We start from the raw sequence: 19,862 nt of genomic DNA on the forward strand, positions 1-19,862 counted from the left end.
TGAAGTTAACATTTGTGTGGACATTAACACACATAATTCTGTGATTTATGGCTTTTCAAAAGTGTTTTCTGGAAGTAGCGGTTTGCTGACGACTTGCTGAAGTTCAAACCGAGCATCAGAATGGGGAAGAAAGGGGATTTAAGTGACTTTGAACTAGCATGGTTGTTGGTGCCAGACGGGCTGGTCTGAGTATTTCAAAAACTCCTGATCTACTGGGATTTTCACGCAAAACCATCTCTAGGGTTTACAGAGAATGGTCCGAAAGAGAGAAAATATCCAGTGAGCGGCAGTTGTGTGGACGAAAATGCCTTGTTGATGTAAGAGGTCAGAGGAGAATGGGCAGAGTGGTTCGAGATGATAGAAAGGCAACAGTAACTCAAATAACCACTCGTTACAACCAAGGTATGCAGAATACCATCTCTGAACGCACAACACGTCCAACCTTTAAGCAGATGGGCTACAGCAGCAGAAGACCACACCGTGTGCCACTCCTGTCAGCTAAGAACAGGAAACTGAGGCTCCAATTCGCACAGGCTCACCAAAATTGGACAATAGAAGATTGGAAAAACGTTGCCTGGTCTGATGAGTCTCGATTTAAGCTGCGACATTCAGATGGTAGTCAGAATTTGGCGTAAACAACATGAAAGCATCGATCCATCCCGCCTTGTATCAACGGTTCAGGCTGGTGGTGGTGGTGTAATGGTGTGGGGGATATTTTCTTGGCACATTTTGGGCCCCTTAGTACCAATTGAGCATCGTTTAAACGCCACGGCCTACCTGAGTATTGTTGCTGACCATGTCCATCCCTTTATGACCACAGTGTACCCATCTTCTGATGGCTACTTCCAGCAGGATAATGCACCATGTCACAAAGCTCACATCATCTCAAACTGGTTTCTTGAACATGACAATGAGTTCACTGTACTCCAATGGCCTCCACAGTCACCAGATCTCAATCCAATAGAGCACCTTTGGGATGTGGTGGAACGGGAGATTCGCATCATGGATGTGCAGCCGACAAATCTGCAGCAACTGCGTGATGCCATCATGTCAATATGGACCAAAATCTCTGAGGAATGTTTCCAACACCTTGTTGAATCTATGCTACGAAAAATTAAGGCAGTTCTGAAGGCAAAAGGTGGTCCAACCCGGTACTAGCAAGGTGTACCTAATAAAGTGGCCGGTGAGTGTATATCCCCACCATTGTTGAAATCAAATCTTCCCCCTTGGGCAAGCTAACGTTGTAGCGCATCAACAGAAGACCATGCGCTTGAAGTGTTTTTTTTCCCTCAACTTTATTGATAACAGTCAAAAGACCCAAAATGCCTATGCCAAGTCTATGCATTGGAAGCAGCAGATCAACCAACATAGTTGTCAAGTTACCAAATACCATTTTTTGGTAATTCCTAAAAAAGTATGATCCTTATTTATGCATAACAATTTTATTTATGTTTTTTTACAGTGCACCTGGAGAGGACAAAAGCAAATTGCTAGGTTTCAGGTGGATAACTGAGTTTTTCCTTGTACACTGAGGGTCCAGTGACAGAGGTCGCTGTATTTTGCACAGATTGTAAAGCAATCTGAAGAAAATTTGTGATTTTTGTAATTGGGCTATTTAAAGAAATTGTAATTTAATTGATGTTCTCTTTTTGATATTGTTAACAGAAAGACGCTGATGACAAACACACAAAGACAATTTATTATGTCAAAAAGATTTTATTAAGTAGTTATAGGTAATCAAAATTGTGTGTTACAGTTTTCTCATTTCTTATCAGCATACAGCACAGTACAGTTTTACATACTAACATAAAACAAGGATAAATAAAATGAAACCATAGAAGCAAAAGCTTTTATATTATTAAAAATACCTTCCCTGATAGTCATAACTAAAATACCCTCTCATCTCAATTTAAAAGTTTTCACATTCAACACAATAAAATGTAAAGTTTAGTCATTAACTTTGGTAGCAATTCTCAGATCAACTGGAAACGTGTCTCTCAGTGGCAAAGACGGAGAATAACAGCAGAAAAATGAATCCATATCACTGATGGACTTTAGTCTAGAAGGTTTGTGAAAGCAGTACAATGGAATGCTGTGCCAATAACAATGAAAAGCAAATGCTTACAGTGGTCACCGGGTCTCTAAATGACAATGTCCATATCATTTCCCTTCACAGTTGAGTGAAGCTCAACTGGACTGGCCATTATGACAGTAGTTTAAACATTTGGCCCTTTTTCTGGTAACAATAAGGACATGAAGGAATGAAGTGGGAGGAGAATTCAGTAGAGAGATAACAATGTATGGACTCCTCTATGTGTACATGAGTCTCTATTCTCCATCACTAATTTGGTCATGTTTAAAGGAATTTCATTTCAAATCAATGAAACTTTTGTTTTCTGTTACTCATCCACTACATACAGTGATAGCATAGTCCTGGATATGATCAATACAGAACCACCAGGAAAACACCAAGGGAGATTTCTATTAGGGCTCATTCATTTTTTTTTCATAACAAAAGTAATGGTTTTTCTTTGGAATATTTAGGAAATTGGAGAAATCAGAACCGAATATAACGTTGCACAGGTCAGCACAAAAATCCCAATATTATTGCTAGCAGTGTCGTTTCAGGAGGAAATGACAAAGTTTTTTTGAACAGATCTCTGTAGAGGCGGTTAAAACTGAAACAAATTTAGCGCAATTGTGGTTTTAATACACTGCAGGAAAAACATATGATAGATCTGACAAAACCCCAACTCACATCTACTCACTGACCAGCCTTCACTTTCCACAAGGACTGTTTGAACCCTGACCCTAACCAAACCCTGGAATGCCCATATATTGTCCCAGTGCACTGATGAAGTTGCAAAACCCAATAAGGAATTCAACAACCAAAAATGAACTTTGAGGAAATTTCAAAAGCATAAACAACATACTGCCACTCCCATATTTCTCTAAATAATGAAACATTATTGCCTAGAGGTTTGTCATGGAGAAAGTAGGAAGTTGTTTTAAAAGAGAAGCATTGAAAAAAAAAAACATCTACTGAAGAACTTTAGACAATAGTGCCAGAGGTGGATGGCAGAAAAGGCAGACTTTCCTAAGAGTTTCCACGGGGTTGATGATGATCAAAAAATAAAAAGCTTGAGCTTTGTGGACTGTGGCTAAGGTTAATAAATTAAAAGGTTTGACATTAAAGTTGATGAAAAAAAAGAATAACAGACCAGAAGAAAAAGAAGGAAACAGGTGGAGGGGGAGGAAAAAAACTTCTGATCTGCCAGCCCAATGTCTGGTAACAGATGTTCGGACTGGGCCCGTTGATGAAGCCTAAATTACTGCTCCAACTCTTTACTTATTCTATACTAAATACCTATTGGAGTCCCGATGATGATCGAAGAAGCACTAGAAACAGACAGAGTTCGATGCAACAAAGTTCACTCTACAAACAAAGAATTCAACCCGAGTTGACTCCTCGGAGAATGAACTGATTTATTCTGTCCTTGACACAGTCTTATATAGTGTCACTGCCTTTTTGATCTTCAAGCTCTTCTCCGTTTCTTTTGATCTGCAGGTGCGCCAAGTTTTCCCTCGTTCAACCACCTTTACTTAAATAACATCTTTCTGTCTTGTTTAATGCCTACAGTGACTTGCATTCTCTTCAGGTTGCAAGGCTGTGAGTTAAAAAAGTATAAGTAAAAATAGGTTAAATAAGTCAAACAGGTTATATCTTAAACCATTCAAACCTCTTTATATTCACACTAATTTCAGTATGCATATGTCATGTACGTTTCAAACATTTAGGTATACTCAAACATTTAGATATAATTTATAGAAGTAATCTATTATGATTAAATCAAACTCCAACACCAAGATGAGAGACAACTATTGGTCAGTGGGAAATGTCCATGAAATGAGGGCGAAGTGAGGACATCCTGCAAGACATTTCCCTCAGAAGTCATTAATTTCATAATTGTGTTAGGGTTGTACTGAATGGTTTAAAGCCCTTAAAGGCCTATTGTGCAGTGAAGTTTTGGCATGTGCCGTAAAAATACTATGACAATACTCAACACTATGGGAGCTTACATATTGTTGGACACAGTTCTAACCAAAAGTTTCTTGAATATTACAAAATGGCTCCAGAGCAAACATTTATGGAATACGAAAACTTGAAAGGATATAGCGTTCCACCAATTTGGAAGAATCGCGGTTAGTCTGGCGAGATGGTCTTAAAATATATGATAAGGCCCTCCGTAATGCCAGAGCAGCATTTCTCTTCAGCACCTCCTTACTAGATATTCTAGACAATCTGTCTTAACTAACAGGCCATGCACCACGGTCCTTCAAAGTAGCTGCAATTAAACCCACTCTTGATCCACAGGTGTTGGTTAACTATAGACCTATTACTATAGACCCACCTTCCCTTCTTCTCTAAGATCCTCGAGAAAGCAGTCGTAAATCAGCTGTGTGACTTTCTACATAACAATAGTATATTTGAGGATTTTCAGTCAGGATTTAGAGAACATTATAGCACGGACACAGCACTGGTGAAAATTACCAATGACCTTCTAATTGCATCAGATAAAGGACTTAGGACCTTAGTGCTGCATTGAACACCATTGACCATCAAATCTTATTACAGAGACTGGAGCATCTAATTGGCATTAAAGGAACCGCACTTGGTTTAAGTCGTATTTATCTGACCAATCTCAGTTTGTATATGTAAACAATGAAAGCTCGATGAAAACCAAAGTCATTCAAATTTCAAGGACAGCCTTTTTTCACTTACGTAACATTTTAAAAATCAGGCAAATCCTGTCTCAAAGTGATGTATAAAAACTAGTTCATGCATTTGTTACCTCTAGACTAGATTACTGCAATTCCTTATTATCAGGCTGCTCTAATAAGTCTCTTAAATCTCTCCAGTTGATCCAGAATGCTGCAGCACGTGTTCTAACAAAAACTAAGAAAAGAGATCATATTAGTCCTGTATTAGCTTCTCTGCACTGGCTCCCTGTTAAATCAAGAATAGAATTTAAAATCCTTCTCACCAACAAAGGTCTAATTGGCTTACTGTCTTATAGTTTATATTTATAGTTCCATATTTCCCAACTAGAGAGCTGCGCTTCCTGAATGCAGGGATACTTGTGGTTCCTAGAGTATCAAAGAGTAGGATGGGAGCCAAAGCTCCTTTTCTGTGGAACCAACTTCCAAGTTTCCAGTCGGGGGGGCAGACACACTCACCACTTTTAAGAGCAGGCTTAAGACTTTCCTTTTTGATAACTTATAGTTAGGGCAGGCTCAGGTTTGATGTAATCTAGCCCTTAGATATGCTGCTATAGGCCTAAACTGCCGGGGGACTACCTAGTATTACTGACTTTGCATCTTCCCTGGAGTCCTTGTGCTTTCTTGCCTCCGGGTTTCCATGAATCGAGGTTATATCTGGACCGTGGTCGTGCCTCCTGCATGGCCCTGTTGACACCCACTTCTACTACCATTATTAATATTACTCATTACTATTACCTATATCTTTATTATAATTCTACTATATTCATTGCTGCTGTTATTATTAGTAGTCTGTAACTGTAATGTCCCTGAAACTTGACAAAAAAAGGAGCTGAAGGGATTGCTGAAGATGTAACGCTACCTTGTATTATTTCATTTGACAATACAATTGATTGATCGATGCTCCAGTTTTTCTGGTGATTGAAATTTTTTAACCTTAGTAATATCTTATTTATATGTTAGCAAAGGGACCAACTGACAACTGGGGGGCATGAGACCACAGGGTTAACGTGGGCCTGCTAGTACACAGTAGCAGATTGCCTAGCTTGTTAGCCAACTTAGCCTAAGCTAGTTGGTAGCTTCCAAACTAGATGGGCTTGTTTAAGCAACCTGGCTTTATTCACAGCAACATCCACTTCTTCACCCATTTTTTAGATTACTGTGGTCACTACCAAGATGGAGACTGCCATCAAAAAAAAGGCACTGTCATTCTCGCCCAGTCAGTAACTGAGCCAAACTGAACAAGGAATCATAACACCAAAACATGGAAGAAGTACTATAAGGAAACATTTGGGATTCAATGTCAGAAAAGGAATAATTATGGATAAAGTTGAGGTTGAGTTGCTGTTTTTTTTTAATCTATTATCGTATATTACTTATCTGAAGGGTAATACTGTAGTAACATCTTAATTACTTAGGGTTGATATTGTTCATCCATGAGCTAATCCACCAAACAATCATCAGGATCTTTGTGTTTTAAAGACAGGAAGAACATTTTGAATCTACTATGTTAAATCAAAGTTAAATCTACTATGTCTTGATTTAGATGATATTATAAGCTGTTATAGTTATCTACCACACCCTTACATGTAGCAAATTTTTATTTATTTCATGTTATTTGTATTTAATGTTTGTATGTGTGCTTGATAACAAATCAAAATAAATAAAGTTATTCTCCTTTTGATTTACATGATTTTGATAGTTTCAAACTGTCTGATGGCTCATGTGGTCGGTGCAAAGTCACTAAATCCCCAGATCTCAGCCCCCAGATCTCAGCACTGAAGTATGTGAATAAAATGTTAGCAGAGCTGAGAGGATAAGAGTAATGGCTGGACCCAGAAATTAAAGAACGTTTAAAAAAACAGCAACAAAAACTACATATTTGTGCTTCAGAATGACCAACACCACAACCAATGCAAACCAGATAACAGAATATACTCAATACCCACCAGACCCCATTGTACAACAATACAGAGTTGACGGTGAAAATGTAGAGCTCAGCTTTTTGTTTAATATTGAAAACTAACTTAATTTTGTGTGAAAGATGGCTTGCATGTCTACAAAGTGTCAAATAAAGCTCAAACAAGCAGACATACAGGGTCAAAGCAGTGGAACAAGTGCTCTCATTACTAGTCTACATTAATATTAAGAAGTGGACACTAAGTGATTTTAGCCACAGTTTACAGATTTGTGCCAAACTGAAAACTGTCCACACTATTTGGCTGTGGCTTGGTGTTTGCCTTTTGTATCAGCTACAGGTGAGACAATTTTATATGATTTAGGAAGGCTGTCTGGAGTTACACACCCATAAGTTTGAAGGTTTATTAGACACCAAAACACTTTTTTTATTATACTATGGTATGATTTCTATACTTTGGAAAATTATCCGCCAACAATCATTTCAACCCTTTTTTTGCTGGAGACCTCTGTGTCAACACTGTGGAGTGCCACAGAGTAGACATTAGGGTAAAAGTGTCTCTCTGATGTCAAGAACACAGTGATGAGTTACAGCCATTGAAATCATTTAGCTCAGTGCAAACTGCTATACCGACAATCCGGCTGAAGTTGCGCCTAAACTTATCTAGAAATTGAACATGTAATGTCAATGTTTGAGAATGTTACTGAGCTACCAAGCTAAATGAACGGCCAAGTATAGGCAGATGAATCAATAAGCAGCGCTGATTTTTCATGATGTACCCAGTCCATTATATCGTAGACGAGTGACCAGCATGTGTGGGACTTTGTGCCTCTGTTTGACTTGGGACTAACACTATCTGCCAAACATGGAACATTCAAACACACAGATTTACAAATTGGCAGCATTGGTGCAGCACAGAGGGTGACAGGTCCTGGGAGGAGAGAAATACGCTCACTTGAAGGCTGACTGCAGGTCTTTGAAAGCAGTGCGTCTCTGTTTCTGCTCCTCGGCCTGCTTCTTCTTGGCCTCCTGCTCCTGGCGGATCTCTGCCTCAAAACGGTTGGTCTCACTGATGGCCTGGACCTGTCCAACAGTAAGACACACAGCTTGTTAGCAGGCTCATAAAAATCAACTTCAAATCATGCAGTTTCTCAACAGTTGTTTTATCTAACAAGTTTTTTACTCAAGCCAAAGCAAGTGCTTACTTGATGTGCACATGGATATGAAACAAACTTCCCCTGTTTCAGTAATTTGATCTGAGGTAGAACTAGGATAGACTAGGACAGATCTTTTCTATGGCAATGGCAGCGCTTGCAGATGCAGCTACCGGTATGCCCACATGGACCTCGCAACATTTATCACAAAAATACACTCATCAACATCGTAAAACAAAGTAAGTCGATTGGATTAAGTGCAGTGGCTATTGAGACGATCATCCCCCAAATTTGATGGACAATGTTCCCCTTATGTCGAGTTTTGAATGCTAAGATGCCGGCCATATTATCTGCCCAGAGAATTCACCAGTGTTTTTGTTGCTGCTGTTTACATTCCTCCCAATGCACTACAGGAATTGTATGAGGTCATCAGCAAACAAATGACAAAACAACCGGATGGTATTTTTTATTTTAGCTTTTGAATCTTATCCATCATACCCGAGATCTGTTTTACCTAAATTCCACCAGCATGTCAACATTTCCACCAGAGGAAATAATACACTGGACCATGGTTATAATAATATTCCTGGCAGCTACAAAGCCCTCCCCGCCTCTACTTTGGACAATCAGCTCATATTTCACTGTACCTTCCACCTATATACACCCAGCTAATTTAAAACGGGTAAACCATCAGAAAAAAAAGTTAAAGTGTGGAGAGATGAAGCTACAGCGGCTCTACAAGACTGTTTTGAATGTACACACTGGCACATGTTCAAGGATGCTGCCACCCAGGAGAATGACATCAATCAGGAGTAATATACATCAACAGTGATATTGTATATCAGCAAATGTGTTGATAATCAGGTGATTACAAAGACAATAAAATCAATACCCAATCAGAAAGCCTGGATGAATGGAGAGGTGAGGACTCTATCCAAAGGCCAAAGAGCTGCCTTTCAGTCAGTTGACAAGGAAGTGTTCAGCATCAACAGAGCAAGACTGAAAGCTGGCGTCAAGGACGTAAAGAGGAGGCATCAAAAGTGACTGGTGAGAGACCTCAACACCAACAACACTAAAGATATGTGGCAGGAGATCCAAAATGTCACACTCAATTTTGTTAGGCCATGTTGCCGGATGAGCTGTACACCTTTGATGCTTCCTCTGATCCCCTCAACAAAGAGCTAGCTGTCAAGTCTGCCAGAGTGGTAGATGTTGCCACTAGAGGTTGCTCTTTACCATCGAAACAGGGCTGTAGGTTGCAGTCCCATGGCCTAACTCCATAGAATATTCAGTTTTGCTATCACTGCCTTAATTGCTACCTATTGGGTAGAAATGTACAAATCTTTGCTATTAAATTAAATTGAGTATTTAACTTTGTGTTGTTCTGAATTTGTAGAATTCTAACCTGGGATAACCCAAGCATGTGAAGCCTATTACTTATTGTAACTCTATGCCTTGAATTCTGTGCTTTTGTTTTCTGTTTCTAGAACCACAGGTTCACAAATATAGCCTAAGTTTCCTTTCATGGCCAAGGGCCCTGTGTATTAATGTGCCTTCAACTTGAGTCAATGAAGTGCAGCGGCACGAATATCCAGTCAAATGCATTCTGACCAATGCAGCGGCACGAACGTCCATCCTAAGAATTAGCTATTAAAGTCCAGTTAGCTTCCACGATTTTATTTCATCTTCTAAAACACAGTTGTACACTGTTAGTGTGTATGCTGTTGTGGGGCAAGAGGTCACTTTTACATGCCTTGGCTTCAAAGAAGGTCTTGGCTCCTTTGACCCCCTCTGTGGAGACATCGATTTCAGAGAGGCGAGCGAGGACACTGAGGCCGCTGTCCTCTGCCAGCTCTCCTGCTGCTGCCTTCCTAAAGATGAGTAGGAACTGTGAAGGACAGGAAGAACAAAAATAGATGAATGTAGAAAGAAAGAAGAACACATCCTCTGATTCTAATCTGGTTTTCTTGTTTCACCTCTCTGAAGCTCAACTTGTTGTCCAGGTCCTCATCCACCTCCTTGATCATGTTCTTCAAACCAATGTGTGTCTGTGGAGCTCCGAGCTTCTCCATCATCAGCTTCAGCTCCATCAGGTCAATATAGTTGTCTTTCCCAGCATCATACCTTGACAGAATAGAGTTGAAAACTGGTGTGTTACAGGCCAACTACAGAGCTGAGAGAAAACACACACCTTCAATCATGTGCATGCTGTGCCACTTTCAAACCTCACAGATAGTTTGGGGTTTTTTAATCCAGATTTTGAATATTCTGTTTTACATATCAGGCTTCTGCTTGCAGTCTATTATAACGACAATGAATGGAATTTAGTTTTTGATGTCAAAGCATTAAAAATTCAAGGTCGACGTGTTTCTTGTACCAGTGTCCCTTATTCTCGGTTTATAAGACCTCAGTCATTTTCACCTGAACTACTCTGCACTGAACACATAAATGACAAATTCTTCTGCAGGAACTTCTAGATTCATATACAGCTGGTTAACATTGTCTTTGTTTCTGCCATTGTTTCCTCTGTTCTCTGCCCACTGTGGGAACGAGTTCTTGGCACTTAAAAAATGGACTTGACCTTGTATAGCACCCTTCTTTTCTCCAGACCTCTCAAGGCACTTTGATACTACGTGTCATTTACCCATTCACACCCATTCATACACTAATGGCAGGTGCTACCATGCAAGGTGCAACCTGCCCATCTACTAACATTCATACACAAGTGGGGGCTCTGCTCAGAAGGTGATGTTAAACGCAAGTGCCCGGTTCTCTCAGATCCGGATTGTGATTGGACAGGCAATTGTAATACCACATCAAAACCACAAGGTTTAGGTCAATAGTATTTGTGGAGAGTAGGTCATATGGAGAGAGCTGGAGTCAGGCATGAGAAATGAAAGGTGGACTAGAAGATTAAAAAGAGGTTCTAACTTAGAGTCATTGAATAAAACCAGTGGTGGAAGAAGTACAAAGATCTTTTACTGAAGTAAAACCACACCAACAAGATTTAAAAACATCCACCCTGACTTTTAAAAGTCAAAGTAAGAAAATGCACTATAGAATAAAAGTAGTATACTATAGTAAGCTAAACTCCCTGTTCATCGTTTTAGTATAGTATAAAGGTAAAAGTAATTACTCACTATGCAGCCCAATGAGCTTTTTATTTTTTACATTCTCATTTATTATAATATTAGCTTTTTTTTTTAATCATAGATGCAATAACATGCTATAGGCATTTCAATATTGTAGCTGGCTGAAATTAAACTTAAATTCCTTTTTGTAATGTGGGATGGTTTAATTTAATGTATTACAATTCATTGTTTATCATATACTAATTATAAGTACATTATTTATTAACACATATTGAAGTAAAAAGCACAACATTTCCCTTTGAAATGGAGTAAAATATAGCCAATAAGAATTTTCCATTGGATTATGGATAATTGCAAAAATAAGCTCTGTGGAAAACACTTGATGCCTCCAGAATGTTATATGTAACTGCTGATGGCTACTTTATCATCAAGCTGTCCGATAAATCTGAACTCCCTTTTTATTTAGAAAGTGCTTTTCAAAAACAAAAACAAAAAAGCTACATTGCATTTCAAGTGTGCTGTAATATACAAAAATAAGGTTTCATATACAAGCTCTGCAGATGAAGCCATCTTCATCTGAATGTTCACTTTCCCTTATGGGGCCAAGGTGATTACTGAAGCTGAAGTGGCTGAAGTTACTGGCTGAAATCAAGTTGTTACTATCATATTTGATATTAGGGAGTTTGCTTTCCACACAGAGAATACTTTTACTGACTAGTATTATATCATGACCATATCATGATGATCTTGTCTTGAAAATATCATGCATTGTAAATAAAGGGGAGTTGTTTAATGCATAAAGCGGCTGAAGGAGACACACCTCTAGTTACTGATTATACCCTCTATTCTGAAGAAACGCATGATTCAACTGGACTGCATGAAAATGAAAGCAATTTGAATTGGAGATTAATGATAAAGTAAAAAATAACTGCGTGCACCGGGCAAACTGACACTGTTTTTTACACAAAGAAAGGGAAAGCTTAACCTGTTGGGCCTCTCTATTCAAATGGGTAGCCATACACATGTACACCTCTATTCAGTAGATTGTCTTTATAGGTCTTATGTATAATTATACACTTACAAATAGGGCTGAATCAAATAGTTTGAAGCATATCAACGCTGACATTCAAATTCATATTTGAATGCTCTGCAGCATCTTTCTTTGCATGTTTATTATCGTGATTAGATTCCAGTGGTGGTTACACAGGATTGTAGGATCCCACTCGCGTGATCCAAACATTCAAATAGTTTCAGAGCGTTGTAAAGTCTTAAAAAAAGATTCATAATAGTTTTTCAAAATTCACATGTTTTTTTGTTTTTTTATCCAATGAATAATATTCTGTTATTTTATGCACACATACACCCTTATGCCAGCAGTTGTTAATTAATCCTATTTGACGTGTATGAGGAAATGTACTTCCCAGACAGAGCATAGCCTAATGTTACTTTACATTCATAATATACTTGACATTCTCAGTGATTCTCAGGCACAGGGCTGTGAAACAGTAGAGTCCTAGCAGTTTGTTAACACGTGACGGGCCATCAGTGTGCTTCAGGTCTCCCTGACACTCTGAGAGAAGTCCCGGTTTAATTGACCACTGGGGTGTTAAAAGCACCGCATGTTAACAGATCATTAGAAAGATTAGATCACATATTTAATTTGAGTGAAAGCAACAAGACTATCACTTAAAAATACTCATAAGCATTACACTTAAAATTTTGAAGTAAAAAAGGGGCAGTTTTCGGCAGTAGGTGGCGCTTTGACAATAAGTGCAAATAGGCTTGTTGACATCCTCAGACCATACCTTATATCAAGCATGTAAAGTTTTGGGCAGGTTCAAGCAAGTCCAGTGGAGTTACATCAGCTAGTTTAATAGAGAATCACCTAAAATGGCCACCCATCCACGGCTACGCCATTCCATGAAACGTAAAGATTTTGATAACTTTCAATCAAAAAGGAATTTAGATTGGACTGACAAAGTATAGGGCCTGGAAATTACAAAAAAAAAGTAGAGAAAGTGAACAGAAAATTAAAAATGGCTGACTTCCGGTTGAATTTAGAGCATGGTCCCAAGAGAGTTTTTTTAAGTCTCCATGCAATACATGTGCCTACCAAATTTCATACATGTAGGTGAAACGCAGCACTAGGTATGGTCAGCTTTTGAGAAAATTTGTAGGGGGTGCTATTGAGGCAATTTTGAGCAGAAAAGCCCGAAACCCATATGAAACATTTATTTCAATCCCCTATGATAAATGTGCAAAGTTCTGAGTTTTTGTGCACCCCTAGTCACAGATAAATCTGCGTCCTTTTTCATGGCGAATGATGCGTTACCACGGCAACAGTGTTCAACTTGATATGGTGAACTGGCAAGGAAGAGTACATTAATGTATAAAACGTGTAATTTCCTTTCGCCACAAAGTGGCGCTATGGCTGGGTGAATTTTTTTTTGCATGGAAATGTGTTTAGGCCTTAGATTGGACAAAGTAGCTTGGAGTTACAACAACTTCCTGTTTTGTGGCGAAATGGGCTCCAAAACTTCACAAAATGGCTTACTTCCTGTTCCGCCACCTATTAGTGTATTTGAATGACATTTGCAGGGACTATTTCAGGTACGGTTTGGTGATTATTGGGCAAATGGTTGTGGAATTAGGTTTATAGAAATTTTGAGCCACGCCCCTTTAAAAGTTAATTGGTTAATATTTTCAGAACGCAATGAGATATGAAAAAGCTTTTAATAACTATTGTTCGCCTTCATACATTGATGGTCCACAATATCAAAATTTCACCAATTTTCACCAATTTTCAACTGATATTCATGGCAAATTTGGTGAGACTTTGAGCATGATAAAGCCCCGAATAAGTAAATTAATTTGGCAGATGACTAATAATAATAATAATAATAATAAACATTACAGTTTCAATAGGGCCTTCGCGGCCCGACGTTGTCAGTGCTCGAGCCCTTATAAACACATTGACTTGGAGACAAAGGAGCCCCAAGTGCAAAATGCTGACTCATCTCCAGGTGTTAGGACCCATTCCCGCATTCCTCTATAGGTCACCTGTCCTAGATCAGCCAATAGCAAACCAATTGCATTGATTAATATAACAACGAATTTACCCAAAATTAATATCTAATCTTAATTTAATAATCTTAAACAGCATGGGGCTGAAATTCAATTAAATTAATTCAGTTTATTTTGTATAGCCCAAAATCACAAATTTGCCTCAGAGGGCTTTACAATGTGTACACATGCGACATCCTCTGTCCCGGAATCCTCATTATATCACAACTGGAATTTACTGGCTGGCTTTATGATATGGAAAATATTATTTTACTTTGTGAATTGTGTCATTAGATCTCATTATCATATGGCTGGGTAGGATTTGTAAGGTATTGCACTTTCATAATAAATTGGCTCTGCACTTAAAACAGGGGGTCTAATTACATGTTTGATGATTAGTTTGGCATATAACAATGCTCTTTGCACATTAGAACGATGTTTACTCAAAGATAAAAGCTCAATCTGCTCATGTCTGATTGGAGGGAGGAGAACTCTTCGAAGATGGCTGTACAAAGAGAATGTGTAAGTAGAGCATTTAAAAGGCCTGGATAGGCCTCGACATGACAGGAACCCGACAAATCTGGGCAGAGAATGGCACAGAAACTGGATGAGTCAGAAACACTCATTTCAAAACTGACAGCTTGCTGCTACGAGGTTAAATGCTGACTGACACTAAATCTCTGCCATTTATACAGGGTCAGATTAAAGATTGCACACAGAAGGACTCACTAATGTTTTTTGTGATTTGTATATAAATGAATCTCCCCACAAGAATAGTTATAATTATATATTTTAATATCTCTTGTTTTAGATTAATTTCATAAAAATCATCAAACATATGCATTTAAAAGGATTTTAAATTTTCATCAAAAAAAATATTTGGATGTTGTTACATTTAAATACAAATTGTTGAACCTGCATTTCAAACTGCTTGTCACATGCAAACTTCTCTGCATCCCTGTGTGGGTTTTTTGAGAATCCTGACATTGCTAAAGCAATCAGTGGATAGCCAATAATCACTCCACAAACAGGTATCAACTCCTTCTGACAGGCTCTAACACACAGTAAGCCTCACAAACTAATACAACACACAGCTACTTGCCCCTGAAAGTCAAAGTAAAAGAAGCTTCAGACTAGCTCATCTTAACTGTTGCTTATATAATGACAATCATAACTGCTATTTCATTGTGCGCAGTGTCTTGCATTTTCTAAAAGGATAACTGACGGTGGGTGGTAATGCTTTTACATTATTATTCACAATAGCATTAGGGAACTTTGTGATGATGATTGGAAATACAAACTATGCCCTCTGCTGTCTTTTAAGAAAAAAGATATCCATGCACAGTTGGTCAACATTTGAGTCAGATAGAGCTCCTTTCTCCATAGCAGCAGAAACAGTCTCACCTTACTCTTAACTTTTTTATATACATCACATATTCATAATAGCTAGTTCATTATCAGAATAAAAGCAATGGAATAATCACTCTATACTACAGACATACAATATATAATACTTCCTGCACTTAATTATTGTCTTTTTTTAATGTTTTCTTTTAGCTTCTTATTTATAGTACACTGTGTGCACAATTATTAGGCAAGTGAGTATTTTGACCATATCATCATTTTTATGCATATTTTCCAACTCCAAACTGTATAAACTTGAATGCCTATTGGATTTAAGCATATCAGGTGATGTGTATTTGTGTAATGAGGGAGGGTGTGGCCTAAGGAGATCAACACCCTATATCAAGGTGTGCATAATTATTAGGGAGCTTCTTTTCCTCAGGCAAAATGGGCCAAAAAAGAGATTTAACTGACTCTGAAAAGTCAAAAATTGTAAAAAGTCTTTCAGAGGGATGCAGCACTCTTGAAATTGCTAAGATATTGGGGCGTGATCACAGAACCATCAAACGTTTTGTTGCAAATAGTCAACAGGGTCGCAAGAAACATGTTGAGAAAAAAAAGACGCAAATTAACTGCCAAAGATTTGAGAAGAATCAAACGTGAAACTACCAGGAACCCATTATCCTCCAGTGCTGTCATATTCCAGAACTGCAACCTACCTCGAGTGCCCAGAAGTACAAGGTGTTCAGTGCTCAGAGACATGGCCAAGGTAAGGAAGGCTGAAACACGACCACCACTGAACAAGACACATAAGTTGAAATGTCAAGACTGGGCCAAGAAATATCTGAAGACAGATTTTTCAAAGGTTTTATGGACTGATGAGATGAGAGTGACTCTTGATGGACCAGATGGATGGGCCCGTGGCTGGATCAGTAACGGGCACAGAGCTCCACTTCGACTCAGACGCCAGCAAGGTGGACGTGGGGTACTGGTATGGGCTGGTATTATTAAAGATGAGCTAGTTGGACCTTTTCGGGTTGAAGATGGACTCAAAATCAACTCCCAAACCTGATTTTTATGCAGGACAATGCTCCATCGCATGCATCGAAGTACTCCACTGCATGGCTAGCCAGTAAAGGCCTTAAAGATGAAAGAATAATGACATGGCCCCCTTCCTCACCTGACCTAAACCCTATTGAGAACTTGTGGGCCCTTCTTAAATGGGAGATTTACAGTGAAGGAAAACAGTACACCTCTCTGAACAGTGTCTGGGAGGCTGTGGTTGCTGCTGCACAAAAAGTTGATCGTCAACAGATCAAGAAACTGAGACTCCATGAATGGAAGGCTTATGACTGTTATTGAAAAGAAGGGTGGCTATATATATATATATATATATATATATATATATATATATATATATTATATTTTATGAAATGTCAGAAATGTTTATTTGTAAATTTTGAGTTGTTTATTATTCTCACTTTAACAGATGAAAATAAACAAGTGAGATGGGAAAATTTTCGTTTTTCATTTAGTTGCACAATAATTCTGCACACTAATAGTTGCCCAATAATTGTGCACACATAGATATTCTCCTAAGAAAGCCAAAACCTCACTTTTACTTTCTTAAATATTCAGGTTCGAGGTTTATTAACATTTTGGATTGACCGAGAGCACTGTAGTTATTCAATAATAAAATGAATCCTCCAAAATACAACTTGATTAATAATTGTGCACACAGTGTAGTTGTGATTATACTGTTATATTTCACATAGTTGAATATTATCAGTTTTTGCTGTGGGTATAACCACAAGGGTATTACCATTTATTATCCTGACATTTTAAGTAAATGGACTTGTGCTTGTACAGCGCTTTATCCCATAAATGGAGCTGTATTAGAAATCCCAGAGTTTACAGAGCCAGAAGTGTCAATATGAATGAATACATTTTAAATGTATTTATCCGTTTATAATATTTTAGTTATTGTGGATTTTAAAGGTTTTTACTTATTTATTATTCTTTACTGTGTGATTGCTTATTTAATAATACTTGTTTTGATCTTATTATTTTTACTTATTTCTCGTTTGCACTATCCTCTCTAAATTTCCCCGCTGTGGGATTCATAAAGGATTATCTTATCACACTTATTTTTGACGCGAGCAAGAGGCTTTCGATCATCTCACAAACTTTAGCTCAATTCACTGCATATTTTTTTCTATCAACACATATTATTAAACCATACATCAGGTAGATGACTGAGCTCATGAAATATTCTATATCCAATGAGTGCCTGTTGTCTGATGTCCTTATCGCCGACGTGCATAATGTCCCCACCCTACATCACCTACGCTACAGAAATCCAGCATCTGGAGAAGTTTGCCTTCGGGGCTTCTAACTCAGATCTCCTCACGTTTTAACCCTACTTGGTTAGGTTTAGGAAAAGATCAATAATCCTTTTCTGGAAGAAGGCAAACTTCCCGTGTGCAGAAGTCCATCTCACAGTACCTATTACTGTTCACTTATTCATCTTTTATCCCCCAAGGCTTGTTTCAGACTTTATTTTGTTTTACCAATAACAATACTAACTCTCGCTCACGAATACTTCAATTTAGATTCAAGTTTTGTGTTATGTGAAATCATCGTGTGACCTACGTCACACAACCTGCTAACTCAACTTCCTTATATGAGCAATCTTAAAGTGACTTCCCTGTTACATGAAATGAAAAAAGGCAACCACTGGCCTTGGGGCACGTTGAACATTTAGTCTCCAACCTGTCGGGGTAACGTTATCAGTATTCACGCCTACTGTAACACACTCACGTTTTGAACAGCTTTTCCATGTCCTTTATCTGGTTCCGGGAGAATTCTTTGAACTCGGTGTACGGGTTGAAGACCTTCATGCTGGGCTGGAATTGCTCACCGAGCCCCTCGTTCAGCTCTCCTCGCCGCGTCAGTTTAGCACCCAGCTCCGAGTCTGCGTTGGCCGTACTCGGTTTCTCTTCCGAACCATTCTGGTGTCCGACGACGTCTACAGCAACAGGATCCTCGGCTCCTTCTTCGATCTGAAGCCGACGGCTGAGCTTGGACGAGAGCTCGTCTGTTGCCATTTTCAAACTGGGTGCCTAATAGTCAAGAGATAAAGTTACCGAGCGAACTGTAGCTGTGTCAGCGGAGAGGACGTCAGCGCAGACTTATTGACGGCCCAGCCTTCTTTTTAAAGAGGCAGGCAGGATAGGCTATGGAAGCCCATTTCCGCCAATGAAAGAATAAAATAAGATGAAAACTTAGCCTTGATTAAAAAAAATGATGAGATACTTTAACACAACAGTCATAGAAGCAGCTCTTTGCCAGGTTTCCCTATATTTGACATAGAAATGGATTGTGAGTACTTTGAAGACTACTTTAAATGTGGCTTTACAACGGATTAAATATTTCAAACCCTTGCTGGTTCACATGGGATTGTACTAAGCAAACACACCCTTGAAAGGATTTCGAGCAAGAAGCAACTCTGGCGTTAAAAGAATAAAACCGATGTGGCTGTGGTTGCAACCTTCATTGACCAGCAACTGGAAACATCTGGTCAGTGTCATGGTTACAGATGGATGCACCAAAAGTGTTGGTTACATGGAATTGTGACTGACAGAGAAACAGTTTGAATATTGCTACAGTTATTGGATGGTGAAGGTGTTGATCTGAGGTCAAGAAACAGACTGTGAAGGCGTGTTTACCACAGCTGTGGTCCAAACTATGTCTGGCACATTGATGGCTATGACAAACTTAAGCCATTTGGAATTGCAATTAGTGGATGCATTGATCGGTTTTCCAGAAAGATGATATGGCTTAAAGCTTACAAAAATGACCCAAAGATCATTGCTGGCTACTTTATGGATGCTGTGATCAATGCTGGTGGATGCCCTGCCAGACTCAGACTTGATTTAGGAACAGAAAATGGACATATGGCTGAAATGCAGCAGCTTTTGCATATTTCAGAGAACCAAGCTGAGACAGACAGTGTAACTTTTGGTCCAAGCATTAGAAATCAGCGGATTGAGCGATGGTGGCTTATCTTGCGAAGTGAGTGTGTCCAGTTTTGGATGGACCTATTTGACAAACTGAGACAAGATAGCTACTTCTCAGACAACTTATTGGACAAGTCCTTGTCCAGTTTAGCTTTCTTCAAACAATGATGTAATTGAAACATAAGGTCATACACATATAGTTGATTGCCCAATCATCTTTTTAGAGGCACAAATGACCATGTGTAAGACAGTCATTGCCTATGTTCTGTGCAGAGAATTGTGTTATGAATGGTATGACATAATGATGTTAAAGACCCTTTTTATTTTTAGTTTCTTCAACCACATTTTGATAGCTGTGAAATATTATTGCAACATATGTTGCACTGCAGCAAATTATATTTTGCAGGTATTAATAGTACTGTATCGTGCCATCCCACTATACAACCAGCAGACAAATCTTGCAAATGAAACAAACCATTGTTGTTAATATAGC

At 38.6% G+C, this 19,862-nt stretch overlaps 1 protein-coding gene across 1 annotated transcript; it reads right to left on the reverse strand.

Moving 5' to 3' along the window:
• Positions 1-1,708: 1,708 nt before the first annotated feature.
• On the reverse strand, positions 1,709-18,523 carry efhd2 (EF-hand domain family, member D2). The gene is made up of 4 exons (XM_054608981.1): positions 18,171-18,523; positions 9,828-9,975; positions 9,605-9,739; positions 1,709-7,780 (listed from the first exon to the last, which is right to left on the reverse strand). Exons 1-4 carry the CDS (start codon positions 18,455-18,457, stop codon positions 7,649-7,651), a joined length of 702 nt encoding a protein of 233 aa, XP_054464956.1. The 5' UTR covers positions 18,458-18,523; the 3' UTR covers positions 1,709-7,648.
• Between the last annotated feature and the right edge of the window lie 1,339 nt (positions 18,524-19,862).

Source organism: Anoplopoma fimbria, chromosome 12 (assembly GCF_027596085.1).
Source record: "Anoplopoma fimbria isolate UVic2021 breed Golden Eagle Sablefish chromosome 12, Afim_UVic_2022, whole genome shotgun sequence".
NCBI lineage: Eukaryota > Metazoa > Chordata > Actinopteri > Perciformes > Anoplopomatidae > Anoplopoma > Anoplopoma fimbria.